This window comes from Penicillium soppii, assembly GCF_028829465.1.
Source record: "Penicillium soppii strain IBT 18220 chromosome Unknown utg000002l, whole genome shotgun sequence".
NCBI lineage: Eukaryota > Fungi > Ascomycota > Eurotiomycetes > Eurotiales > Aspergillaceae > Penicillium > Penicillium soppii.
Genome location: NW_026643232.1, coordinates 1,768,999 through 1,794,784, shown reverse-complemented (window position 1 = coordinate 1,794,784; position 25,786 = coordinate 1,768,999). Strand labels below are relative to the sequence as shown.

General features: G+C 47.3%; 12 protein-coding genes across 12 annotated transcripts; 5 read left to right on the top strand and 7 right to left on the bottom strand.

Moving 5' to 3' along the window:
* Nucleotides 1–1,943: 1,943 nt before the first annotated feature.
* N7529_002019 (proline permease PrnB) lies at nucleotides 1,944–3,632 on the top strand (the record flags this gene model as incomplete). The annotated part of the gene is made up of 2 exons (XM_057237550.1): nucleotides 1,944–2,130; nucleotides 2,182–3,632. 2 exons carry the CDS (start codon nucleotides 1,944–1,946, stop codon nucleotides 3,630–3,632), a joined length of 1,638 nt encoding a protein of 545 aa, XP_057102237.1.
* Nucleotides 3,633–4,031: 399 nt separating this feature from the next.
* Nucleotides 4,032–5,249, top strand: N7529_002018 (TauD/TfdA dioxygenase family protein; the record flags this gene model as incomplete). The annotated part of the gene is made up of 3 exons (XM_057237549.1): nucleotides 4,032–4,134; nucleotides 4,188–4,767; nucleotides 4,820–5,249. 3 exons carry the CDS (start codon nucleotides 4,032–4,034, stop codon nucleotides 5,247–5,249), a joined length of 1,113 nt encoding a protein of 370 aa, XP_057102236.1.
* A 199-nt stretch (nucleotides 5,250–5,448) lies between these two features.
* N7529_002017 (LipA and NB-ARC domain protein) lies at nucleotides 5,449–7,242 on the bottom strand (the record flags this gene model as incomplete). Its single annotated transcript, XM_057237548.1, has 1 exon — nucleotides 5,449–7,242. One exon carries the CDS (start codon nucleotides 7,240–7,242, stop codon nucleotides 5,449–5,451), a length of 1,794 nt encoding a protein of 597 aa, XP_057102235.1.
* Nucleotides 7,243–9,638: 2,396 nt separating this feature from the next.
* On the bottom strand, nucleotides 9,639–10,181 carry N7529_002016 (uncharacterized protein; the record flags this gene model as incomplete). The annotated part of the gene is made up of 1 exon (XM_057237547.1): nucleotides 9,639–10,181. The coding sequence occupies one exon, from the start codon at nucleotides 10,179–10,181 to the stop codon at nucleotides 9,639–9,641; it is 543 nt and encodes a 180-aa protein (XP_057102234.1).
* A 229-nt stretch (nucleotides 10,182–10,410) lies between these two features.
* N7529_002015 (aromatic alcohol reductase) lies at nucleotides 10,411–11,331 on the bottom strand (the record flags this gene model as incomplete). Its single annotated transcript, XM_057237546.1, has 1 exon — nucleotides 10,411–11,331. The coding sequence occupies one exon, from the start codon at nucleotides 11,329–11,331 to the stop codon at nucleotides 10,411–10,413; it is 921 nt and encodes a 306-aa protein (XP_057102233.1).
* Nucleotides 11,332–11,957: 626 nt separating this feature from the next.
* N7529_002014 (FAD-binding oxidoreductase) lies at nucleotides 11,958–13,365 on the top strand (the record flags this gene model as incomplete). Its single annotated transcript, XM_057237545.1, has 2 exons — nucleotides 11,958–12,563; nucleotides 12,622–13,365. The coding sequence occupies 2 exons, from the start codon at nucleotides 11,958–11,960 to the stop codon at nucleotides 13,363–13,365; spliced, it is 1,350 nt and encodes a 449-aa protein (XP_057102232.1).
* A 171-nt stretch (nucleotides 13,366–13,536) lies between these two features.
* Nucleotides 13,537–14,346, bottom strand: N7529_002013 (A4/G1 family peptidase; the record flags this gene model as incomplete). The annotated part of the gene is made up of 1 exon (XM_057237544.1): nucleotides 13,537–14,346. One exon carries the CDS (start codon nucleotides 14,344–14,346, stop codon nucleotides 13,537–13,539), a length of 810 nt encoding a protein of 269 aa, XP_057102231.1.
* Nucleotides 14,347–15,834: 1,488 nt separating this feature from the next.
* N7529_002012 (hemerythrin domain-containing protein) lies at nucleotides 15,835–16,426 on the bottom strand (the record flags this gene model as incomplete). The annotated part of the gene is made up of 2 exons (XM_057237543.1): nucleotides 15,835–16,260; nucleotides 16,319–16,426. 2 exons carry the CDS (start codon nucleotides 16,424–16,426, stop codon nucleotides 15,835–15,837), a joined length of 534 nt encoding a protein of 177 aa, XP_057102230.1.
* A 799-nt stretch (nucleotides 16,427–17,225) lies between these two features.
* On the bottom strand, nucleotides 17,226–18,706 carry erg9 (bifunctional farnesyl-diphosphate farnesyltransferase/squalene synthase; the record flags this gene model as incomplete). The annotated part of the gene is made up of 2 exons (XM_057237542.1): nucleotides 17,226–18,573; nucleotides 18,639–18,706. The coding sequence occupies 2 exons, from the start codon at nucleotides 18,704–18,706 to the stop codon at nucleotides 17,226–17,228; spliced, it is 1,416 nt and encodes a 471-aa protein (XP_057102229.1).
* A 338-nt stretch (nucleotides 18,707–19,044) lies between these two features.
* On the top strand, nucleotides 19,045–20,757 carry N7529_002010 (DnaJ domain protein; the record flags this gene model as incomplete). The annotated part of the gene is made up of 5 exons (XM_057237541.1): nucleotides 19,045–19,150; nucleotides 19,209–19,252; nucleotides 19,316–19,409; nucleotides 19,469–20,520; nucleotides 20,575–20,757. The coding sequence occupies 5 exons, from the start codon at nucleotides 19,045–19,047 to the stop codon at nucleotides 20,755–20,757; spliced, it is 1,479 nt and encodes a 492-aa protein (XP_057102228.1).
* A 437-nt stretch (nucleotides 20,758–21,194) lies between these two features.
* Nucleotides 21,195–22,012, bottom strand: N7529_002009 (uncharacterized protein; the record flags this gene model as incomplete). The annotated part of the gene is made up of 2 exons (XM_057237540.1): nucleotides 21,195–21,525; nucleotides 21,594–22,012. 2 exons carry the CDS (start codon nucleotides 22,010–22,012, stop codon nucleotides 21,195–21,197), a joined length of 750 nt encoding a protein of 249 aa, XP_057102227.1.
* Nucleotides 22,013–24,583: 2,571 nt separating this feature from the next.
* Nucleotides 24,584–25,557, top strand: N7529_002008 (uncharacterized protein; the record flags this gene model as incomplete). The annotated part of the gene is made up of 2 exons (XM_057237539.1): nucleotides 24,584–25,072; nucleotides 25,129–25,557. 2 exons carry the CDS (start codon nucleotides 24,584–24,586, stop codon nucleotides 25,555–25,557), a joined length of 918 nt encoding a protein of 305 aa, XP_057102226.1.
* Nucleotides 25,558–25,786: the final 229 nt, after the last annotated feature.

Here is a 25,786-nt window from a genome sequence, read left to right as displayed (position 1 = left end):
TGTGAAAAGGGCATTGGCTTCCCACAAAGACCGCTCATGGCCTGCATGAGGATACATACTGTGGAAAGGGTCGCGATTTTCTGGTAAGTGACAGGAAATGGTCCAAAGAATTGACCACGCTTTGCCAGAATCCTACGATCCTATTCATCATGATCAGCGGGAATATCGGGCTTGAAAATGAAATAGCAATCACCATATGTAAACGTGACAAGCTGGAATATATATTAATATGAAGACCATGTACAATTAACCGTTACATGTATCGCACAGATACCATTGTACCAAATGGCCAGACATCAACGGGGATACCCCAATCAATTTGAGTATGAGCCCCAGCCCTGGAGGGTTCCGCCAGATAGGCGCTCCTATCAAATCACCATCCTTCCTATACTTGGAAGTCGTGGAGACATATCCCCAAAGTCTGCAAGCTGCACATCGGTGAAGCGCACAACGTCAAATGCTGTGCCGCAGTTGACGAGAACATTGTCTGGTTCAATATCTGCCACGATGTAGTCATCTTACAGTCTACAAAAAGCTTCGGTGATCACATTGGCCATTATGCACAGATCCGTCTCGATGTAGCACATGTAATGCTTGAAGAACTCGTTTGGTAACTCGTTTGGCAACTTATTTTATTTCCTTTTTGTTGAGTCTTTGGATTGCTACAACTCTCAGAAATTGGTTATTTAAGTGTTCCAGGACAATCGCTGGTGGATCTTGGGGTTCAACAATGTCGTCAAACAAGGGACGTAAAGATAGGCTACAGCCCTGGAAATTTTTGAGACCATCTCGCTCATTTCCAAGGCGAAAGAGGCGAAAGCTTTTGGTGATCACTGTTTGTCTAGTTTGAGACATTTCACAATTACCCTCTTTGGTGGTTTCGCCAGGCTACCATCGGCGCACGTTGCCTCGCCAACCAGACGCAGTCCTGGACATGATTTATTATAGTATGTGAGGTCAACTTGTCTTTCAGTAACTGCCTAAAATTTCACAAAACAGTCATATTCGTTCGACTGTCGCGTGTCCTTTCAAAAGGAGAATGGAGCAAGAACTTTTGCAGCAACTCTGATGAACGAAGAGGCTGATAGAACAAATAACCTAGTTGAGACTAGCTCATGTACCCCAACCATCTTACTAAGGAACCTTGGAAGAGATAGCTAGTCTCTTTCTATGATTGGTTACTCCCATGTGCTACTGTACTACTCCTTTTTTGGCGTAGCTTTATTCTCCCCTTTTCATTCACTTGTTCCCTGCATCCTCTTGCCAATAAGACGCTTAATCTTTCTCTCTTTCTCTCGGCTTGAGGCATTTTGCCTAGCCTTTTCGACAGCCAAATTTCCTCTCCGGACCGGTCGCCGGACCGGTGTATCTGTTCACAAGATCTTTCTGATTTGTCGATAGCTACCAAACCGGCATCATGGCCGGTCGACAGGGATCGTATCTAAGCGAGAGCTCTTGTAGAGACTTCTACCAATTAAACTATGTACTCCGTATTCCACCTTATCTTGAGATTCTTTGAGTGTGTGAACTCCCAATAGAACCGTGTTTGGCCGTACGCCAGATGTCTACAAATTTGTTGCTTGCAGAGCGCTATACAACACTCAACAAAGCTGGCTACGCGACCCTCCAGCATCATGCAAATTTATGCAAAACTATACGTTCTGACGCTTTATCTTGAGTCTAGCTAGGACTTTGAAGGCTTACCCCAGAGTTGCACTTTCGTCGTGGCGTGGCTACTGTCAGTTAACCGACCTCGGACCCCGCTATTGACCAGTCAGAGCTTATGACTATAATTGCCGAGTCTCATGTGGCTGTCCAGGGTCTTTGTAAGAGCCGTAACTTTGGTGTTCCTGCAAACGTTCAAATATTTAAGGATGGCCTAATTCCTACGGATCTTTCCATTTATTCTTAACCATTTCTTTATACACTACAACCCTAGAGAAATGGCAGAAATTGAGCGTGCAACTCAGCCCTCATATGGAGGCGCTGAGCCCCCCTTAAGTGAAAAAGGCAAGGCAGTTCGTCACTTGGTGGAAGCCAACTTGCTCGATGACCGATATGCGACCACCAAACGTGGTCTCAAAAACCGCCATGTACAACTGATGGCACTGGGAGGCACGATTGGAACTGGTAAGTATTCCATAATGTATCCGACAACAGGAGATTAACCACATAGCACAGGTCTTTTCGTGTCTTCTGGCCAGGCATTGGCAACGGGAGGCCCTGCATCTCTTCTTCTGGGATACATCTTCATCTCAGCTATGGTGTATGGCCTTGTAACTGCCATCGCTGAAGTTGGTGCCTACCTCCCAGTACATGGTGGCACGATGAGTTATCATGGATTCCGCTACGTATCACGGAGTCTTGGCTTTGCGATGGGTTATCTCTACTGGTACTCTCTTGGGATCCTAGTACCATACGAGATCACGGCTGCTGGGTTGGTCATTGGTTACTGGGATCAAAGTGGATCAGTCAATATTGCAGTCTGGATAACGATCATGATGGTTGTCATTATCGCTCTCAACTTCATGCCTGTTCGAGTCTATGGCGAGTCCGAGTTCTGGTTCGCTGGGATCAAAATCATCACTCTCATCGGCCTGCTCATGGTCTCGTTCATCTTATTTTGGGGCGGTGGGCCGAATCGCCAGCGGTTGGGATTTCATTATTGGAAGGATCCACGTCCGTTCAACGAGTACATCGTGACAGGAGACACGGGCCGATTCGTCGGACTTTTGAAGTGCACAGTATCCAGTGCCATTGCCTTCATTTTCGCGCCGGAGTTGATTGTGATCAGTGGTGGTGAAATGGAATCCCCTCGACGCAATGTCCCTCGGGCTGCCAGACGGTACATTTACCGTTTGGTCTTCTTTTACATCTTCGGCGTCTTGGCTATTGGCGTTATCTGTCCCTCGAATGCGAGTCGTCTTACCAAGGGCGATGGTACAGTGAACTCATCTCCCTTCGTGATCGGTATTCAAAACGCCGGTATACCCGTTCTGGATCACATAGTCAATGCTGCTGTCCTGACATCGGCCTGGTCGGCAGGGAATTCTTTTCTGTACATGTCGTCGCGGTCGCTCTATTCACTGGCCATGTCAGGGAATGCCCCCAGCGTGTTCAAGGCATGCAATCGATGGGGTGTCCCATACTGGGCTGTCTCAGCTTCAGCATGCTTCTCGGCACTCGCCTACCTCGCCGTTGGGAATTCCAGCTCGATTGTTTTTAACTGGTTTGTCAATTTCACCAACACTTCCGGCTTCATTTCGTGGATCTGCTGCTGCGTTGTGTTCTTTCGATTCCGCAAAGCCGTGAAAGCACAAGGCATTGAACAGCCTTACAGATCAAGGATCCAGCCATATGGAGCTTATTTTGGTCTTGCGGGTGCGACACTCATGATGCTCATCAATGGGTTCACGGTATTCTTCCCATCAGAATGGTCTGTGAGCAACTTTTTCACCGCATATATCGGAATTCCGGCTTTCTTGATGCTTTATTTTGGACATCGTGCGCTATTCTGGAGTGACCCGTGGGTGTGGCGACCTGAAGAGGTTGACATGCACACTGGATTGGAGGAAATAATTGCTGCCGAGCAACCACCCAGACCACGTGGACCATGGTGGAAATTCTGGTAAATCGAATTTAGTTGCAATGGATTGATTCGCCTTCTGTAAAGAAGTGGAAATCATAGGATCAGAGCGGGTGAGTTGTTCAGACTCATCCGCCTTATCAATATCTCTATCATGTCAAGGTCCAATAAATTCCATTACTTCGCCATTTTCACTCCGCTATTTCAATTATCCACATTCGAGTAGATTGACCAAGTGGCAAATCACACATCCCTCTATTGTTTTATCCTACTCCACCTGTTTTCTTTTATATTCGGTGCGCGCCGTCTACCGACACACACTTCAAACGATTTGATCTAAAAACAACAACTGTTAGTTATCTCTCGGCTCAGAACTCTATAAAAAGAGCCGGCCCGTATCCTAAGCCGAGGATTCAGGTTCCGAAACATCTAAAATCCCGAAATCATGGCCGTGTTACCACTTACCGTCACTCCGTTACAGCCTCCGCCTGGCTCTTGTATTGATTTTGGTGCTGAAATTCGAGGAGTCGACCTTGAAAATTTGGGTGGTTCGTGATAGATTCAATATCTGATTCATATCGTACAAGCTAATGTGCGATAGATGAGGAATTTGCAACGATTCGAAAGGCTCTCTACGAGCACCATGTTGTTGTCTTCAAGAACCAGAAAGGTCTTTCACCCAAAGCTCAATATGAATTGACCAAGCGCTTCGACCCGGTCTCAGAAAACTATGGACACGGCAAGACAATCGACGCCAAGAGAAGCATTTTGCATCCCGATCTCAAGACCGTTCCACATCAACCACAAGTGCAGGTGATTGGAAATGGACATGTTGATTCATATGAAGGCCTGAAAGATATTCAGCTGCGCCACCCTCACCATCGAACATTCCATCAAGATCATATCCCCGATGAGAAAGATTACGATTTCACGCGGTTTTACCGGTGGCATATTGATGCCGCTCTTTATGATCTATACCCGCCCCAGGTGACGACACTTTTGGCCGTCAACGTGCCCAAGGGTCGCCGCCAAACACTTCTATATGATGACGGAACTGGGGAAACAATGGACGTTCCACTTGGCACAACAGCGTTCGTTAGTGGTGAACGAATGTTCGAGCTCCTGTCGCCGGAAGACAAAGAATTTGTCAAGACGAGCAAGATAGAATATGCTCCTCACCCGTAAGACCTCTCGTTGATCAACGCTTTGCCAACAAGCTAACCATACCGGTAGATACATTTGGATGAGTCCAGCCCGTTCCCGCTCTACTGGACTAGGCATGCACTCAGAAGGTCTCGAGCTGCCAGACTCCGAGCTCCCACCCATTGACCCTAGCAAAATCATGGTCTTCCCCATGACCTGGAAGAATCCCGTGACTGGCAAGTTGGCTTTGCAGATCCACCCGTCTGCCATTCGCCGGATTCACTGCGCCGACGGAACCACGATCGATGACTTGGCCCGTGTGCGGGAGATTGTTTACAAGTTGCAGCGACCGGCCATCAGTCCCCAATATGTGTATCCGCATGACTGGGCAGAAGATGACTTGGTTTTGTTCAATAACCGCGGTGTTCTGCATTCGGTCGTGGGTGCGTTCAAGCCAGACGAAGTGCGGTTGTTCCGCCAATGCAACCTGGCAGCCTCCGACCCTCCAGTCGGACCTTGATTCTTTCTCCTTGTGATATTGTGCTGAGTATCTGATTGTGTATAGTGTATTTGGATGATCTTTGTATTAATCCGGCCTTTTCAGGTAGTTTGGCGAATGATTTCATGAATCTCGCTCAGAATAAATTATGATATATTAAATGTTGTACATGTGCAATGCGGCCATGAATTCGCAATTTTCGAAAGTGTTAGGATCAAGCTCACCGAACAATAAAAAAGCCATTCACGGCCACCTGGCTTTCTCTGATCTCATCGGTAACGGAACGAACTCCAATCTTATGCAATGGAACCTGCTCCACGAACTTTTGTCCACGCATAATGATATTAGTAAATCCCTCTTGAGTCCGGTCCATCCAACTCAAATTCTGCTCAAGTTCCAAGGTCGGATGTTCTGCAGCCCATGCTGGATGAACCAGAGTCTCCTGCACAATGGCTGCATCGTATACATCAGCTAGCATCGCTGCTTCTGTGGATGTCGCTTGCGCTTCGGCAAGCTGTTGAGTCGTGCATCCGGTAGGTGGAGGGATCTCGGCGCGAAGGTATCCCATAACACGGACCTCAACGCTAGTAGTTTGGTAGGGAACTTCGTCGAGAAGACGAAGTGCGACCGTGCGTTTCGCAATCTGCGCTAGGTTTACTCTCGCGGTCTGCAGGGGATCCAAAGCCCTTACGGACAGAATCGCCGGACACCACATGCCAGTCGAGGATCCCTTGTTGGACAGTTCTTCGAATCGAGCCCAGCCAAAAAAGTAACCTCTCAACTGATCAGTCACCCAGGCGGGTATTTTGATCAAATTCATTCTTAGGGGGTCTTCATCCTGGTTGGGTGACTGTACTTGACCAAACTGACAGCGAGCTTTAAATGACATAGGAAAAGGTAGTTGGGGACCGACATCAATAGAGGCCGCGGTATTTCCAATGATTTCCGGGCTTGCCGTGGTTGGCTGGAATTGTCCAACGGGACCACGGGGCCCATTTATGATACCGCCGACTCGATTCTGAATTCCACTTTTGGTGTAGACTGTCTGGGCCGCGGTTTTAGTCACCCAGGATGGGGCCATTCGATCGACTCTAGCTTGAATAGCCACAGCGGCAGGACCTGCTGCAGTTCGCGCTGCAGTGTGAGCATAAACGCTCACGATCATGGCCCCAACCTCCAGAGGCAGAGTACTTAAGCTCGCACCACGGATTGAACTGGGGGCAGTGGATGTAGAGATCACACGGAACACTGGGCTGTTGCCTAGGACCTTTTTCTTGATCCCTTGGCAGAGCACCAGTTGGAAATAACCGTCGCCTGCCTCAGCAGGAATCCGAACTGTCGATGTCTCCCGTAATTGATGTGGATTTCGCGGGCGGGCAGGCGCCTTCTTTCGAAATTTCTTGATGTCGCGTTGCCAAGCTCGCTCATCATTTGGAGGCACCTGGTCGGCTCTCAACGGCATCTCTGGGGTCACATCCAACCAGCTATCTCGGAGTCGAAGTAAGGATTTGATCTGCATGCCAGTTTTACCTGACCAACCTTTGCTTTGTAACCACAACGTACGATCAGGTGGTAGAGGGGCATCGGAGAAAATGGATATTGTCACAGATGTTGTATTTCCACGATAAAACACCAGACCATGGGAATGTCGCAAGATAGTGACATGTTTGTTTGATTCTGTGGGATGAGTAATTAAACCCCCAAGAAAATGCCGAGCTTCGCTGTATGCCTTTTGGGCAGATGTTGGTGGTGGAGGAGCTGGCGATGCACTCGGCCCTGCTGTCCGAGGTCTAGGTAAAGAGGCGGACCTTGGAGTTTTTGGCGGTGGTCCATAAAGATCTGTATAAGAAGGCGGTCGTGATAATGAAGGTGGCATCAAACTTGTAGTATTGGCAGTAGCCGTGGCTTCCCGCTGATCGGCACGCGCCGTAGCTCGTAAGTTCGGATTTGACACCGGCTTACGCTTGATGCGAAGTGAGTCTGGAACATCCGGCTTCAAATATGCAGGATCCATACCCACTAGAAGAAACCGAAACCCCAAATGTAATATATATAGTACATGAAAGAAAGGGGGGAAGTGGCCAATTCGCACACTGCGGAAGGTTGGCGGTTTGATTGGTCCGAGCTTCCACTGTGGCCTCAGGCTGTAGTTGGTGCCTGAATTCACATACTTGGAAACACAGGAGAGAGAGAAGGACATATATGAAGATGCAAGCTACCTAGGTATGATCAGAAAGTCTGGTGATATTCCTATATATTTACTCTCTTTTTAACCCTGGAGAATTTTCGTGGAATGTTCGATTTCGTTGTGGGAGAAACAGATACCCATAAATTTAACCATCTCGGCAGCTATAAATGTCAGCTTTGATCTTTGCAAAATGAGGGGATCAGGAACGCAAAAAAATACCATCTATTCTGGCCCTGGCCACGTCATTCTCATCTCGCCCGTTCATCCGAGTGAAGTGAAGAACTAACTCAACTCGTGGCCGACGAGATTGTTGATACATCTCAAGCCGAATGGGTATATTTTCCGGTACGGTGCCACGGGGAAGCAAGGTGGCGATACTGATGGCGTCCTCGATTGCCATAGCTGCTCCCTGCCCCATGACTTACACTTCATTTAGTATATCATATCAAACCAAGGCAGGATGGTGTCAAAGTTATCATTGTACTTACATGGCTGGAAGGGGTGTGCTGCGTCTCCGATAACAGCAGCATGACCTCGGGTCCAGGTTGGGAGCTGTTGCATATCATATAGTTCCCACACCTTAAGCTTTTCCTTTGCGCTTTGGATAAGTGCTTGTACACCAGGTGAATAATTCGAAAACGCTTTAGCAAGGGTTTTTCTGTCTCCAGTTGCTTGCCAGCCTATTTGAGGATATCATTCAGCCAAATCCTCAGAAAAAAGTTGCGGAATACCTCTTACTATCGTCGCATGTGTCTTTCTGCGCTTCGCTGGAAGGCATGAAAGCGCAAAGACTAAATACTTTGCTATCGGAGCAAGGGTATGCTACCAGTCGTCGATCCTCAGAAGCCCACTCAATGAACACACCCGGATTTTGAACAAATTCACTCATGCTCTCATTCTGCCTCACCTGGTCTGTTGTTAGAAGCCAGCGAAAGCATGACTTCCCGACAGTATATGGAAGGGGAGCATCCGGGACAATACTCGACCGAACTCGGGACTGCAGAGAATCAGTACATATCCCAAATGAATAATTATCGATAAGTTCATATTGAATACATACGTGAAGCCCGTCTGCTCCGAGGAGCAGATCGCAGTCGAAAACGCGGCCATCATGGAGTGAGACTGATGGACGTGGCCCTTCCAAATTTATCTTGTCAATCTGACAATTTGTATGCAGCGTCGCAGTCTCGATGGCACGTTCCTTCAAATGCTTGTGTAGATCAATTCGATGTACTAGATACCACTCCTAAATTCATTCATTTTAGACAGTTTGCCGTAATATCCTTGGTACTGACTTACTGCTTGCCAGATGTGACGAACATCTGCGAATTCTTTCTTGTACTTCAATTCACCGTCGAATCCGTACCGATGCATCTTCAAATAAACACATCAGCGATCTTGAGTCAGCTACATGAGGATGTTCAAAGCTGACCTCATTAAGCAACGTGCCCCCAAAATCAGTCGGATCGATATCCATCCAGCGGAGCAATGCAGTACAATTGGGCGGCAAATGAATTGCCGCACCGGCCTCTCTCAAAAATGCCGACTTTTCCAAAATCTGAGAGGGATCATTAATCGACATCTCCGATCTGCATCAATTCGGTAGTACGAACATACCACAACGCGATGCCCTTGCTTCCCGAGGGCAATAGCCGCCGACAGCCCAGCGATGCCGGCACCGATCACAAGGACATCTAGAGGCCGACCGACAGTCATGGTGAAGGGTATAGAGTACTCTTTATCCTAAAAAAAGACAAAAGAGCATCGATAGACGGCAGTGTTTTATATGTGCATCCGTCTCCCATCAAATCGCCTAATCTGAACAACTCCGATGGCTTATCTCCGAGCCGCTGACAAAGGGTGAATGATGCTCACCTGTGGAGCTCCAGGGGTACTTTGTTCGACGAAATCAGCTTTGCGATATTGATTTGAAGATCTGTGAGTTATTGAGGGGCAGTCGGAAGTCAACGGAAATGCTACAAGAGGGGTACGGCACAGCTTGGCATAAAGTCTTATTGGGCTGATTGGATGATCGGCCTGCATCCTGCTTTTTATTGCTGCAATATTCGGTTTGGGCGATCTATCCTGTCGGGCTTGAACAGAGGAATCAACTTATAGAAGCCCAATGCTTTCCAAGGCTTTTGTCGGCTATCTATGTGAACGACATTTGGCCCAAAGATGAAAGCCTCATCTGTCACAAATTCCCCCAGAATAATTCGAGATTATGGATGCAAAAACTCACAACACATGAATACTGTCCGTTGAATCGGGGTTTCATAGTATGGTGCGATATCCACAAAGCCATGTTTGCGATATAGCCTTTGCGCTGCGGTCATTTCGGGCAGTGTATCCAAGCGAATCCCTCGGTATCCCAATGCTCTGGCTTGTGCAAGGATAGATTCGACAAGTCGATCCCCTAAACGCTCTCCACGGGCTTCTTTAAGAACGTAAAGGCGTTTCATCTCACACCAACCATCGGAGCTGCGACGCAGCGCTACACATCCAAGCGCAATATGGGTCTGCGGGGCAAGAGGGGGAATTGTTGAGTCGCGTCGAGTGTTTCCATTTTGGTCAATAGTCTCTCGTTTTGCTATCAAAAGAGCGCCTCCTTGGGATTCGTCATATTTTCCAGGGAGGGAATCAAGCTCCTCTTGGAATGATTGAAATGTGAGGTCGATACCGAGTGATGTTGCGTAGCCAGAAAACAAGGACAGGATAGATTCGGCATCTTGGGGGAATTGCGCCGGCGCTATATGGATTGCCATGACAGAGAAGAAAAGAGTGTTAAAAACAAGGAAGAATAGGTGAATAGATGAATATACAACGAAGTGAAAGAACCACCCGATTTCAGGAGAAGTGAGGCGATGACTCAGAAACTGTGATGGCTTCGAAATTGGGATCAACAACTAACTCCCTCAACCTGTCGTGCCATTCACAATTTAATACTTTAGACTACAATAAATTCGATATTCAAAGTTTTTCGATTTTTTCAATCTATATCAGATTATTCTCAGCCCATTCTTGTGCAGTCATACCCGCAATGCCTTGTTGATAATTCCACGTCTTTTTCACATCCCATGCCACTCCACGTCCTTGACCAAACACAACTTGATATTTCAACAATGCGTTGTTTGGGTCTTGCACAAGTGCTGATTCGGCTTCGGCTACCGAAAGGACTTTCTTTTGGAACGGCTTCCCCGCGAGCGTTTCCACCAACTCACACAGCTCTCGATAACTAATGGTATCTCCGCCTACAAAAATTGGTTGATTGGCAAAGAGTTCCTCAGAGTCTCTTCCAAGTACGATATCAGCTGTGAACCTTCCAATATCTCGTGGTGTGGTGATGGTGACACGATTGTCCCAGCTCCCAAGGGCACAGAAGGTGGCGTTTTGGAAATCGACAACCCCAAAGAACGGCTCGAACAAAAAACTGGTAAACATGCCAGTGGAAATAATCGCCCAACGGGTGGTACTCTGCGATCGCAGCATATCGCGAACATCTAATTGTTCATCGAAAAGGTCTTGAGCTGATCCGCGCCCGATAACGTCGTAGTCAACACCAAATTGCCAAGGGATGTATCGAGGAATTCCCGCGGCGAGGACAGCGCGCGCGAGTTTGGTCTGAGTGCCCTTCCCGGCTACAAAGCCTGTGCAACCGATGATCGTGTCGAATCCAGCGAATATTGAGGTCAAGGCCGGTTCTTGATCTTGTACGATGTCCCCGGGTACTAAACATACTCCAAGATTTTTCAATGTCTGAAGCTCTTTCCGTTTGGTGGGGTCGTTTGATATAATACTGCTAGGGCGCAATAGAGCGGCCACCGTTGCATCCTGAAGTGGATGCTGGGTCAAGAATCGTAGCACTTCGTTGCCTAGTTCTCCAGCACCAATGACAAGAATATTCTTAGTTGCCATATTTACGGATTGTCGAGACTTGTTCTGATTGTGGATTATTCCTCGGTGATATTTTAATTATTTAAGTACAATGCTAACGCCTGGGCAACCTCCCCTGCTTAGAAATATGAGATCCACTGCCAAGGCAAGGAGTTAATGCAATGTCCGGGCAAGTCGACAGCGTAAGCAATCCTCCCATTCAATTTCATCGTGTACGGTCGGTCGATACCTTGAACTTGAAGTTCCAGATGATCCAAATCTGATCAAATCTGCGTCTCAATCCGATTTCATCCTGATTTCAGCACCCACGAGGCGCGCCCAGACAATAAATGACTGGATGTCGGGTTGTCAACAATCTTGTCTCCAAAAGCGAGATTACTCCAAGTGGGCCCTGTGCAGCGAGTCAGGAAGGATTAGGAACCAATACGAACCACTATTGATGCGTTGTGCGCATCGATGTCAGATTTTCTTTACGAACACGCGAACTTCGCCTGAAATTAGGCGCAGATCGAAAATTCGCGTGTAATATTTCACTTCCACCGGATTTTTAAGACAGATGTGATCTGCTGTTTAACAGTTTGAAAACCCTCAAATTCCTCGCACACCTAACATACAGAAAGACTGCAATAGCAGGATATTCAACGATCATGGATCAACTAGTGAATTTCCTCGCTCGTCACCCTCACATTCACTATTCTACCCTTTCTTCTCCAGACTTCGACAATTTACGCCGGGGTTATGTGATCAATGACACGATACCAGCAATGGTAGTGCGACCTCGTTCGGGTGCCGATGTTGCCAGTCTGGTCTCTGTTCTGAAAGCAAACGATCTACCATTCTCCATTCGAGTCGGTGGACATGATATGTTTGGCCGGTTCCAAGTGAAAGACGCCATCACTATCGACCTAAGGGAGATACATTATATCCACGTCGACCGAGATAGCCAGACGGCCCGCATTGGTGGTGGTGTGCTCGTCAAAGATTTACTCCAGGAGCTGGATCAACATGGCATGGTTGTGCCACATCCTGTGATTTCAAGCGTTGGATTTGTTGGCTGGGCAACCCATGGTGGCTACGGTCTCCTCAGCGCTGAATACGGCATGGGAGCTGATCAAATCCTCCAGGCTAAGTTGGTTGACGCCAACGCAGTGGTTCGTGATGCAGATGAAGATATGTTGACTGCAATCCGAGGGGGAGGCGGAACACTGGGTGTCATCGTCGAGCTAACTATCAAGGTCTATCCTTTGTCTCAGGTATGCTGGAACAAACACGTTTCATAAACCAGATCAAGTACACTAAGCAGTTCATTAGATACTTGCGGGTTTCATTATATATGACTCCACCGACCTGTCAACTACCATCAAACGATACAATGATGCTTATCGTCGGCAAACAGAGGAAGGATTTCCAAAAGAACTCAATACGTTCCAATCTGTTATCAATAGCTCGGGTAGTAAGGTACTGGCAGTTCTGTTCGTTTGGGCGTCATCCAACCTGAAAGAGGGGCAAAAATGGATATCCAAACTGCTCGCATGGTCACCTGTAGCTACAAGCACTGTTTTACCCACCACGATGTCTGCATTTAACGAAAGCACAAAGACGATTGTTCCCACGATGGTTTATGGAAGATCTCTGACTATCAGCCTCCGGGATCTCACTTCTGAAGTGGTGGATGTCATGAGCAAGCACGCGATATTGCAGCCTAATAGTCCGGCCACCATGTTTGGGATGCATGAGCTGCGCGCTTGCGCCCCACAGCCTTCATTGAGTACGGTGATAGACACTCGCTGTCATCATTTCGTGTTGGAGTTATTGCCCACTGTCCAGGACGTCGCATTGCTGAATGCCGCACTTGTCTGGGCTCACGGATTTTACGACGCGTTGCTGAGAACAGATTCTGCTAACATCCTGACGTCCACATACCTTCCACTCACTGAACCAAGCAAAGTCAACATGAAAGGAATATACGGAGAGAAGTTTGAAACTCTGAAGCGCATCAAGCGTCAATATGACCCCGATAATGTCTTCAAGCTTGCTTTGGTGCAAGTGCGATGAATCAACAATTTTATGGAAAGCTTTCAATGCATTGAGTCAAACAATAGTACCACACTTTCTTGATTAAGATACAGGATCAGGTCTACCCATTCCATCCATGTCACGCCAAAACCCAAACTCCAAAAAACAAAAGGCCCCCCCTGGATATATTGCACATATGGCACATCAAAATCATTGGTACGTGACGGTGAACTCGGTATCACTTGAAACCTCAACATGGGCCTTCACCTGGCCGTTCTGTTGCATGTCCAGCAGAGCGGCATCGTTAACACCATATGACGCACCATTGGCATTGGCTTGAGCACCGGTAAAGTCAATCTTGCCGAAACTGACCAAGGGAACCATATTTCTACCGGAGTTGAAGTCCTCGACAATCCACTCAGCATTTTGACCTGCCAGAGTGGCGGATGTGGAGGGTGCGTCCAGAGTCTTGGTGACACTCTGTCCGCTAGACTTGTTTTCAATGATGGCAACTCCCTTGCTAGGTGAAGAAGATTCCACTTTGGCAACGATGACATCGCCCGCGGTCAAAGCTAAGTCGAAATTCTCCGCGTTCTTGGGGTACCATTCGTACCAAGCATCGAAGGTCTGTTCGCCATTCTGGATATAGGCGTCAACACCAGTTTGCAAGATCGCCTGTGTGTAGGTGTCTCCATCGATGCCGACCCAAGCGGACACGGCTTGCATATCATTGGAATTGTCGGTGGCCTTTGGCGTTGGGACGGTGAAGGTTGCCGACACAGCGGTATATGTAGCGCTTGGGGGAGGCTTCTCGCGCACTACTCCAGCCCAGTTCTTGCTGTATTCGACATTTGCACCGTCAGATCCATCCTTCAGCAAAACACCGTTTTTCTCGGCTGGAATGAGCTGGCGTGATAAGACACCACGAGCCTGCAGACGCTCAGCAAGACCGCTGCGAGGGGCGGCAAGAGAGCTGCCGGCCAGCATTGCAGTGGTCAGAATGGTGGTAGTGAACTTCATGTTGGCGTTTGAAGGTACGGATTGCGGAACCCCTCGAGATGTATAGGGCAGAGAAACAGAATTGAGATGAAAGAAACTTGGCATGTTCTTGAATTGACCCCGGAGATACTTATATACTGTATCTCATGTAAGTCGCATGCGGTACACTATTATCATCAACCCGCATGGGGAAATGGAGCTCGTGGCATTGTAGTTGTGACCCCAGGCACCAGCTGAGACATGACCGTGGGCCCGCCAGAGTGGAGAGGTAAAAATTCAGAAATCAAAGAAAAACCAATTTTACACAGCCATATAGCAAATGTTTCTGGGGAACCATGGCTGTTTTTGAGAACTTGATAATTTGACTCGTGCTGATCCTCTCCCTTCCACTCTGGTTGGCTCATGTTTTCACATCCGAATTTGCCCTTCCGTTATCATCATATAGATCTAGTTCAGTGGAGCAGGTAAGCCGAGATTGCGTGCCTCAGTGGCAGAAGCATTCCCGGGGACAAAAACATCTGACAGCGACGGATCAGAAGAAGATCTGCGCCAGCCCTCGACGTATCTATGAGCCACGAGATTCACCCAAATTTGCAGTCTCAAGTGTATCAGACAATGCTCATTGTTTCCATGTCCAACTTACGTGGATTTGGCTTGTTCACCTACCTGCGTGGGCATTGTGGGGTCCACACTGTATACCCTGACAATAAACAATTCTCGGTCGACAACATTTATGGAAACACAGAATCCGATATTTACGAAATCAAAAATTTTCGGCATGATTTAGGTAACTAGCATTGAATAAACTTTCTTCCACACTAAGACTCACGGAGGCGTGCGTTCATCAACGTCCTCCAGGCGATGCGGCTAGCATACATACCAGCCAAGGGATGGGATGGTTTCGCATTCCTCATTGTACCAGGGTTGGCTCTGATTGGTCAGCCGTCAGCATCCAGATCCGCGAACAGCATACTCCGTTAGCAGCAATTGTCTCGCCTCATCCCAGCTGTCATCGTGCATTAGCTACCAAAGCATATACTACAACCCGTAGGCGCAGACTTGGGGAAGATAAGCGTAGTCCGTCAAAGTCAATCTTGCATCTGCTGATCAATACGTCGGGGTCTTTGGTTGCCGCATGAGAAGGTCGATCCCTGGATGAATGCTGTGCGTGATTCGGTTAACCTGTGTCGCATGGCGCAGGGTGTTGAATATCCTTGGAAGTATGATCAGATCCGTCAGCTGCAAAGAAAAATGAGGTCATTATTCTTGTAAGGGTCAAATGGCAAACCAAATCTTCGGTCTAGATAGGATGATTGTTGAAAATTGGTAAACATCCAGAATAAAGAATCGACAAGAAGGTAGAGTACTCCAAAGTAAAACAAAACCCAAGTATATACACACAACACACGGCACTTAAAACTTTAAAACAATATTGAACTCATCAATTCTTTGTTTGAAGTGACGTATCCCGTCACCCCCAGGGTCCATCCCTTGCCTCAATGTTCGTGATCACATAGGAAGGCGACGCATCTCGTCAAGCGACCAGAACTTGCGCATGTTGGCTGCTTCAAGAGTTTTGACCTCTTGATCCAGATGCGTCCATAGCACCTTTCCAAATCCATCCATCAATCGCTTCACCTCTTCACGGCGCATGTCTTCCTCGCCGGAGCGGCATTTCTCGAGATATTTTTCGAGTTTCTCAAGTCCAGCATGAATCTGCCTGTGTTGACTCAGAAGCTCGAGCTCTTTTCTGAATTCCGGCATCTTTTTCGCTAAGACGGGGAAAATGTGTTGCTCTTCTATGGAATGGTGGAAATCCAACTGCGAGCAAAACTGAAGACCCATCATGATCATTTGACGGGCTGAAAGTGCTCGCTTCCCACTGCTTTCGCAGGCCTCCCAAAGTTGATTCCATGTCAACCGAAAATGGCTATGCTAGATAGATATCAGCTGTCTTTGATCAAGTGTAACATTAAAAGAGCTTGTGGCTTACGAATGCTTCCATTTGCTCCGACATGCGGTTATAGGTGCGGAAATCACTCGCTGACAAGGGTGGCAGAGGCTCGCCCGAGTCCGAGGTTGACATCTTCTTGGCACCCATGGGATAAATGGAGAGTCTTGAAGAGAGATAAATCGGAGAGATAGATTGTGTTCGCAATAATGAATAAGGTGGGCGCACAGGGAATCGAAGACCACACATGAGACGGCAGTTGGGAATGGATTATTGCCGAGAAAGATACCTAATGCAAATGAAATTGAGAAATTGATATCAAAGAATAATAATTGACTAAGTAGTTCATTGGTCAGGTCAATCTGGAGATATGATGAGAAAGCAGAGATTTCTGATTCGATGGAATCGCTAAGGGCGGGATTGCTCCATAAATCAATCGCATTTGATTTGATGCAAGTTTGACAAGGGCACTACTCCGTAGTTAGACAGCATATATAAGATCTAGATTCTTGTATTCAATTTGGTTCGAACATTGCAAGATATCAATAATTTATTTCATCTGTCAAATCATCTCCGTATACAAATCTACACATACGGAATGTTCCAGATCTTCAATGGATGTTTGCCACCTCGGGCGAACCGTTGGACAAAAATCTAGTACTCACTGGCTAGGGAGACGTATCTCCATTTCGATATAAGCACTTCTTCGGCACGACCTCGGCCATGAAAGGGCCGGATCGCAATTTGACATCCGTGCTGGAAAAAATTGGTGGGATTGGGGGGGAAAGTAATAGTGTACACGGGCGAAGAGGGAGAAAATTGTATGTTATTATCAATACACGTCGGAGGCACCGGGTGAGAAAATAGTAAGACAGTGTGCCGCCGGAAGGGGGAATCGAAAATTAAACAGTTAAAAGGTCGTAACGCCGTGGATGTGATCGAAGACAAATCAAAGCTCGGTACGTTCGAGCTTCTTAGGCGGGCGGAAGTTGCCTTGAGAAAGCTCCTTGAAGGCAAGATCAAATCGGGCACCCATCATCCAAGCCGCAAAGATCATGAGGCCAGCAACGATGACAATAATGACACCCATCAAGGCCATCATGAACCAGACATCATCCTTGTTCTCGGCGTCTTCCTTCTTTCTCTGGATCTCGGCGGCAGTGAGCTCACCAGTCACCTTGCGTTGAGCGGCCTCGGCACTTTGTGTGGGGAAGATAGTCTCAATGAATTTTTCAATCTGTCCACAAACAATGCTGATCTTCAGGAAGTTGGGATCCTTGGGGGTGTTCTTCTTGTGGATCTTGCGGGTGTAGACACGGAAGCTTTCACACAGGACACTGAGGTTCTGAGTCGACTTGTGCATGAGCTCACACGCATCGCCCTTGGTGATCTTGATGTTCTTTTTAAAGATGTCGGGGTTGCGGAAACACAACTCCATGGTCGCAATGGCCATAGACTGCGGGATTGCGCAGAAGTTGAACACACTCTGCTCGCGGAGGCCAGCCAAGTAGAAAAGACATTCCTCGGCATGCTCCAGGGCATTCAACACCATCTCGGAACTGCAGTTGAGAGCGGCATCGAGGTGCTCGGGCTTGAAAAGATCCTCAAAGTTGTCGACGTGCTTGGACCAGATCTCCTGGGGCCAGAATCGGCGGTTGTCATCAAAGTCCTCCCGGATGTCACGGATGATGTTGGTCTTCTGGAGGAAGAGACCCATCGACTTGTGGAGTCTGGGGCGCTTCAGCAAAGCGGGGTTACCGAATTGCGCCTCCACAAAGAGGCGGGTAAGGCCCTCGCCGACCAAGCCAGCAACGTAGTAGCAGTACAGGTCGTACTCCTCCTTGGTCTTCACGCTAGCATCATCGTTCTCCGCCTTCACGGCATAGTCGGCCATTCCATTGCCCATCTTCTCGGTGATGTCCTTGATGATAGCTTGGTATTCAGGCTTCATATTCATGAACTCAGTGATGACGTGGTTGAACTGAACCAGCAGCTCACGGTCTTTCTCCTCCGGTCGGTTTCCGGTGAAAGTCCAGCCATCTTGTGTCAAGATATTCTTGAAGTCCCGGAGAAGGGGCTCCTTAGTGACTAGGGGAATGGAAGTGTCATCCTCGATGGTATCCAGTCCACGGAGGACCAAGTAGAAGATGCAAATAGGGATCAACAGCTCGGGATGGAGCTCCTTGATCACAGCACTGAAACTGCGACTCGTCTTGTCCAAAAATTTAAAGCAGAGCTTTTGGTTCTCGGTCTCGTTCTTCTCGTTTCGCTCATGGGGCGGGTTGTGCCAAACTTTCCTATGAGAGGGCGAATGGTTAGATTTTCTTTTTTATGAATTGGAACGGCGCATCAAAGGACATACCATTGGATAATTGACCTTAACTGCATAGGGTGGAAGGAGTAATAGAGAGCATTGCCGATGAGACCCATGATGGGCGGGGAAGATGCGCGCACGTCCAAAGCTCACACAAGGTACAAGGGCGAGGTCCAAAAGGGAAAACAATAAAGAAGAAAATGAAGATATTAATGAAAACACCTAGAATGAAGTTTCAGAAAACAATCAAAACCTGGGGGCGGATGCAGAGGAAAAGGGGAACCAACGCAGACGAGATTAAAAGCAGAGTTAGCCTGGCACGTGACTATTAAAGCAAACGATGCATACACCCCCCACATGATATCAGCGCCAACTTTCGAAAAATATATTCGGGTTCTGCCTAACTCTTGGATTTGATCTCTGATCGATTTCTTTGAACTATACTCGGGCAATCATGGTTGCCGATACTGCTTATTACGATGCCCTCGGTGTGCCACCGACGGCTACTGAACTAGAAATCAAGAAGGCTTACCGAAAGTTGGCCATCGTCACTCACCCGGGTATGAACTAATGGACTCTTTTCTTGGCCTTGACATGTTCACTAATTCTTTGATATAGACAAGAACCCCGGAGATGAAACCGCACACGAACGCTTTCAAGCTGTATGCTTACAACTCCCTCCAATAATTATGAACATGACGGAAGACTGATACGTCCTTGTTTAGATCGGTGAAGCCTACCAGGTTCTGAGCAATGAAGATCTACGAAAGCGATATGACAAGTTCGGAAAGGAGGAGTCGGTGCCTGGTGGTGGCTTTGGTAGGTCTATCATGCGGAAACTAGTGCTCAACATAACATTTCTGACTTCTCGTGCACAGAGGATCCCTCTGAGTTCTTTAGCATGATCTTTGGTGGCGAGGCCTTTGTTGATCTCATTGGCGAAATCTCTCTCATGAAGGACTTAACCGCGACTATGGACATCACGATGCAAGAAATGGAGGAGGAAGAACTGGCCCAGTCCGCGGAGGAGAAACTCAACATCCACGACGAAGAGATCAAGGCTGCAGGTGGCCATCCGGCTACCGCTTCCGAAATTCATGACCCCACGACCGGTGCTGCACCCGCAGCTGCAGCTGCCGCTGCCGGTTCTTCCGAGAAGCCAACTTCCGGTCAGAGCTCCGGCACCAGTACCCCTCGACGAAACTTCGGCCAACAGGCCCTTATGGACAAGTCTGAAGAGGAAGCTCGCATGGAGGCAGCCGGTCTGTCTCAGGAAGAGAAGGAGTTGCGCAAGAAGGAGAAGAAGAAGGGCCTGTCCAAGGAGCAGCAGGAGCGTCTTACTGCTTTCGAGGAGGAGCGCAAAAAGGCCCGCGAAGATCGAGTAAACACACTCGCGAACAAATTGATCGACCGATTGAGCGTATGGACCGAGACAGACAAGGGTAAGGATGTCTCTCATGCTTTTGAAGAGAAGATCCGATTGGAGGTTGAGAACTTGAAGATGGAATCCTTTGGTCTTGAGATCCTACACGCCGTTGGTCAAACATATGTTCAAAAGGGTACATCGTTCTTGAAGTCCCAGAAGTTCCTCGGTATCTCCGGCTTTTTCTCCCGCTTGAAGGATAAGGGTACTCTGGCCAAGGAGACCTGGACCACCATCTCCACCGCTATTGATGCCCAAATGACCATGGAAGAGATGGCCAAGATGGAGGAGCGCGGCGGCGAGGATTGGACGGACGAGAAGAAAGCTGAATACGAGAAGAGAGTCACTGGTAAGATCCTCGCAGCGGCGTGGCGTGGCAGCAAGTTCGAGATCCAAAGTGTTCTTCGTGATGTCTGTGATCAGATTCTCAATGACAAGCGGACTCGACTCGAGAAGCGTGTTGAGCGTGCGCATGCTTTGGTGATTGCCGGTAACATCTACGCGAAGGTATGTATACACTCAATCAATCTAGTGAATATAGTATTGACAAGCAGCTTCTAGGCTGCTCGTGACCCCGAAGAAGAAGGTGACTACATGGCCTTTGAGCAGCTCATGGCTGAGGCCATGAGCAAGAAGGGCAAGGATGAGAAGGACAAGAAGAAGAAGAAGTCCAAGCATGACCACGATGAGACCCACGATAAGACCCACGATAGAAAGGAGCCCGTGGAAGAGACCACTGCTTGATCGCCCTTCTATTGGTGTCTTTTAATTTGTTTCGAGTCACATTTGTGCATGGTCTTTTTTTTCGTAGCCGGCTTTTTATATCCTGGACATACATGTTGGTTTCCTTTTTTTTACCATTCTCGGGCTTGGCGATTCCATTTTTTTACAGCGACTGGATAGTTACACGCTGCGGCATGAGCACAGTTTGTTCAAGCGATAGATTGGCCTTGATACCTCTCATTCCCTCTGATTAGTCGCAGCAGCGCACTAAAGCATAATGCAACTGGTATGGACATAGATGTGCGTGAGAATCACAATTCAATTATTGAACAAGACTTATCAGTATCGTAAGTGGTATAATATTTGAGAAAACATGGAAAAAGACACAACCCTTGGCTAGCCTGACCTTTTAGCTTGAGACAAACCCCAATGAACAACCATCGCATTCGATATGTGGATCAAGCTGGGCTGACTTCATGGGGACCCGTATGGTGCTCGCGTTGGACATTATTATCACCATTTGGTTCGACATTGTGGACGGCTGAAGGCAATGAGGGACTAGGCGATTGGTTGTTCGGCTGGTTATGTAGACCCTCAGCATCATGAGATGACAGCTCGAAGGGAGCCATGGGAGTCACAGGATTCATACTCATCGGATTATCGTGAGCAGGCGCAGCACTGGGCGCCGTCACCTTGTCTTTTCTCAAGGACTGGTATCCCGCCCAGTCGGAGGTCATGACACCACACATGGCAAGAATAGTGAAGACGAGGAGAGCAACGAAAAGAAGCCTGCACACGGTGAAATCATATATTAGCACCATCTATATAGAGATTGTCTTGGGGTTCAAGGGACATACCAGAGAAGCACGGCAAAGGCAATCAACGCGCTGTAGTACGAGTCGGCTATGACATCGAGATACGTAGCCAAGTCGGCGAAGGCAGCCAACCAAAACACCATCGTGACAAAGTAACCGGCCACGAAAGAAGCAGCAAGAGCGGTGTTGAGCTTTGAGGTCACGGAACCCTTACGGGTGTAGTGCCAGGGCAGCAGCACAGCAGCAACGGTGAGAAGGATAGTCCAGAGCGAAGAAAAGACCATAAAGTCTACAATGGCCGGAGCTTTCACTTTGACATCAACATATCCCGCCCAAGTGGAATATTCTTGCGTGGTGTTTTCAAAGGCCGAAACAACAAAGGCCGAAAGACCCAGCTCCACGATCGCAAAGAGCAGCGACGTGCCCAAAAGGGAATACAAGACAATATTGAGAGCAAACATGTTGAAGCTGTTATAGCTAGGATTCTAGAAAGGAAAAGATCCAAATCAAGGGAAAATCCAACATTCACCCAAGAACCCTAAGTGGGCTCCCTTCCACTTTATGCTAGTGTTCCACGTGCGGCTCTTGGAGAAAGGAAAAGCTCGTAATCGGAAATCATGCAGGATTAGCCTTATTTAGAGCTTAAGAACCAGTCGATAGGGCGCTCGGTGCCACGAAAAGTGTAAACTGCAGTCACTCGTGTCGGATACGAGCACCGACAACGACAAGGCGTCGCGCTGTACCTAATTAGTACCAAGTTTAGCGAGTGAATGTTTCGGATCAGAAAATAATGTTCAGCTGAAAATTAAAGAAGCTGTAAGGGCTCAGGCAAGAATCCTGTCAGCAATTTATTGGCGCTACTATATGCAGGTGTGACCAGTCGATGGAAGCGACAGGTTGAATTTACACTCATCACTTTGATCCCTAGTTTGGCGTATAAGACTTTGGATTTAGATACGAGAGCTTGAAAAAGTCGATTAATATTATCAAGGATAAACAATCGATGTGTCTACCCTACTCCGTACTTCATACTAGTATAGCTCTCGTGTAGAGAACCCGGATCGGCTTGATCGGCACTGTTTACACCTTTATTGGGAGAGCCGCCCACTTTTTCCTAAATAGGACTCAATATGCGTAATTCCCCGATTCTCCGATAATATATTAAGAGCCTCCAATAAAACGAATAAATAAGGTTGGATTTTAAGCCTAAGTAACCCTTTTTTGGTTGAATTTTTCATAGGATCGGTCCCTGTCTCAATACCTAGGTACATCAAGAATACAATCTTGGAACCTATAGAACAATATAAATACATAATATTCGCTATGGATGTCAGAAAGAAGTGGATGCAAAATTTCAATACCACAAGTGCCATTCCAAGTTCCATCATTTCTATCTCTTACTTGTGACTTTTCTTTTTTGTTAGCCCTGGAGGTAAATCAAGGCACTAAGACTTGACCCTACCTATACACTTGGACATAGCAATATTGTTTGACCAAGGATGGGCCTTCTTGGTTTATGGTTTTCTTTTTCCAATAGCTTGAAATATTGTGCAAATTGAAATGTTGACACTGAGATATATATTTCTCTCGGCTGCCACAGTTTCTCAAGTAGTGGGTACCACCTGGGCAGAACCTTAATTGATAAGCAACATTGGAAGCCACATATTGAAACAGATTCCCTCTTCTATTTCTCCACAATTACTTGCAATCATCAAAGAATAAAACAACAAAGATACTCTGTTGTGGATTTAATTGGATGCAATCTATCGTCTTGTCTTCATCCATGGATCATCCATGGATGGGCTTAACGTCCCTTGCTTCTTAGTAAATGCACATGCTAATGGAGGTTTGAAGCTGTTGAAGCGGACTCACATAGCTCAATATGGTATTAGGGAAAAATATTGTTATCGGAATATACGTAAGTATATTGGGGACAAAGAACCAAAAGGTTTGCAAATTGCTTCAATCCTTCCTCGAAGTGCAAATTTATATCACGAGCTGTTTCATCTCGTACTCAGCAACAAGTACACCGGACGTGACTTGTAAGGGATGTCGATACTGAGTCCAGATGAATCCGTCTCTCCGCTAATGATTTGAAGACGACTGGGTGAAACAACAAGAATTGCAAGAATCACCCTACACAGTGGACAAGCGTCAAACAGAGACTCAGGCACAGCGCATCCGTCGTGTCCCAGAAACCTATACCTGGTTCAGCGTGGGCTATTGGTACTTCTAGCAGACCAAACGGACCACAAAAGCCAATCAGCGATGGACCTTTAGCACGGACGTCGCCAAGTGGGTTTCAATTCCCTGATAAGTATTAGGAAAGGAACAAAGCCGTTGATAGACCTAATAAGACCCTACGCTGATCTGGTGGCGGGTATCTAGCCCGAATAAAACTGAATGCCCAAGCGAGAACAGATTAAAACACTAAGTTCTACCCGAGTTCATGGAACAAAGCTCGGGTCATGCTCGAATATTACGGACAGCGGTTGCTTCTTGTAGAAATCAGGAGTCAGAGATTATGGATGCAAGAACTCAGTCCAGAGAAGCTTGGGATGATTTGATCCCTCGCGATTAAATTCCTCTAGGCAATACTAACGTAGTAAATATACTCTTATGTATTAATTGCGGGTATATTTCTAATACAGATAGAAATATGGTAACGTTAGCGTCCTGGTTTCTTTACGAAATAGATAAAGCTATAGGAAAACTTGATATAGTTCTTTTCGCCTAGATGGAAGTGAAGCAATAATTCTTAAACACAAGCTAATGCGGATAATAATCTGTCGGGGTGATTTCACTAGTACGATTACCGACCATCAGCGTCATTAGCATTTTTGGTCTAGCGGTAAACCCCCGCTTTATTTTAAGCTAAACTGAACTTCGCGCGAAAGTGTCCGGTAGCAAATTTGTCTCATTGCGGTCATCACTCCCTGAGCCTCCGTTGTTGACGCCTCCATGCAGTTGCCCCTCAGAGCTCTCCCACAGTTCTCGATCATCCGTTGATACTATCCGTTCTACATCGTAAAATGGCACCAGTCACGAGAAGAGCGGCCAGGAAGGCCTATACTTCTTTGATCTCGACTCCTCCAGTTCTGACAACACCCGAGGTTCTAGAATTGATTCTGGTTCAGACCGATATGCGCACTCTTCTGACATCTTGCCAACGAGTCTGTCGAGACTGGCATAATCTGATCACCACGTCACCATCGATTCAGAAATCCCTCTTCTTCACTCCAATCAAAGAACCCGAATGGGGCGCGGGAGAAAAGCTCCTTAATCCGCTGCTAGCAGAGATGTTCCCTACCATTTTTCCTGCCAAGGGCGACCCATACAAGCGAGATTTTCACTTTTCCGATTGCGCGATGGCCAAAGGTCCCACAAGTTTAGATCATTTTGTCCAGAAAGATGCTAGCTGGCGCAAGATGCTCGTGCAGCAACCTCCTCTATGGGAGTTTGGCCTTTTCCATATTGATTCCGGCAGGGGTGGCGATAACGCTCTCTGCGTTGTTATACCCGTTAGTCTTGTAATCCATTTAAAATTGGGATCTCCCGGCTGACACGGTGTGTTTAGGCGAATTCGACGAAGCAAAAAAACGGAGACGAGGGCCTTCGAATGGGAAGACTCTTTGAGATCTTGCTATTCGATTCGTCTATTCGAATTGGAATGTTCGAGAGTGCACGTCTGTATTGGTCAGCAGATGAGCCGATTGATTTCCATTCGAGAGAAGAACCAATCAAAGACGCATTTCATCAAATGCTTGGTCAAGTAGGTCTGGTTCTACATACCGAGCAGGTAATCCAGTGCGGGATGGGTTTCGGGCGTAGTCTTAGTGGCGTTAAGACGACTGAGATGGAAATTATTCAGGCGTATCGAGAGCATGGCTTAGATGTTGATTTCCAAGCAGAGGAGATGAAAGCCCGCAGAAGGTCGGGCAAGAAAATAAGATGGCTGGATATAGAATCGGATGAAAGCGACTCGGAAGATCTTGATGAGTCGTAGGGAACGGTCGATCAAGAAATCATAGGTGTTTAGCTTTTAATATGCTCCACGGGACACGATGACTATCGAACTTTGAGATGTTCTGGTAACATAGCGGAAAGTTAACACACTAGCCATTTGCTAACTCCAGGTTGCACTTCTGCCGAAATTGAGGCTTTAAGTTGTTGTCTCCAACATTCGTGCCATAATTTTTGACAGCTTCATCCGGTCTCCCTACATCCATGAAGTC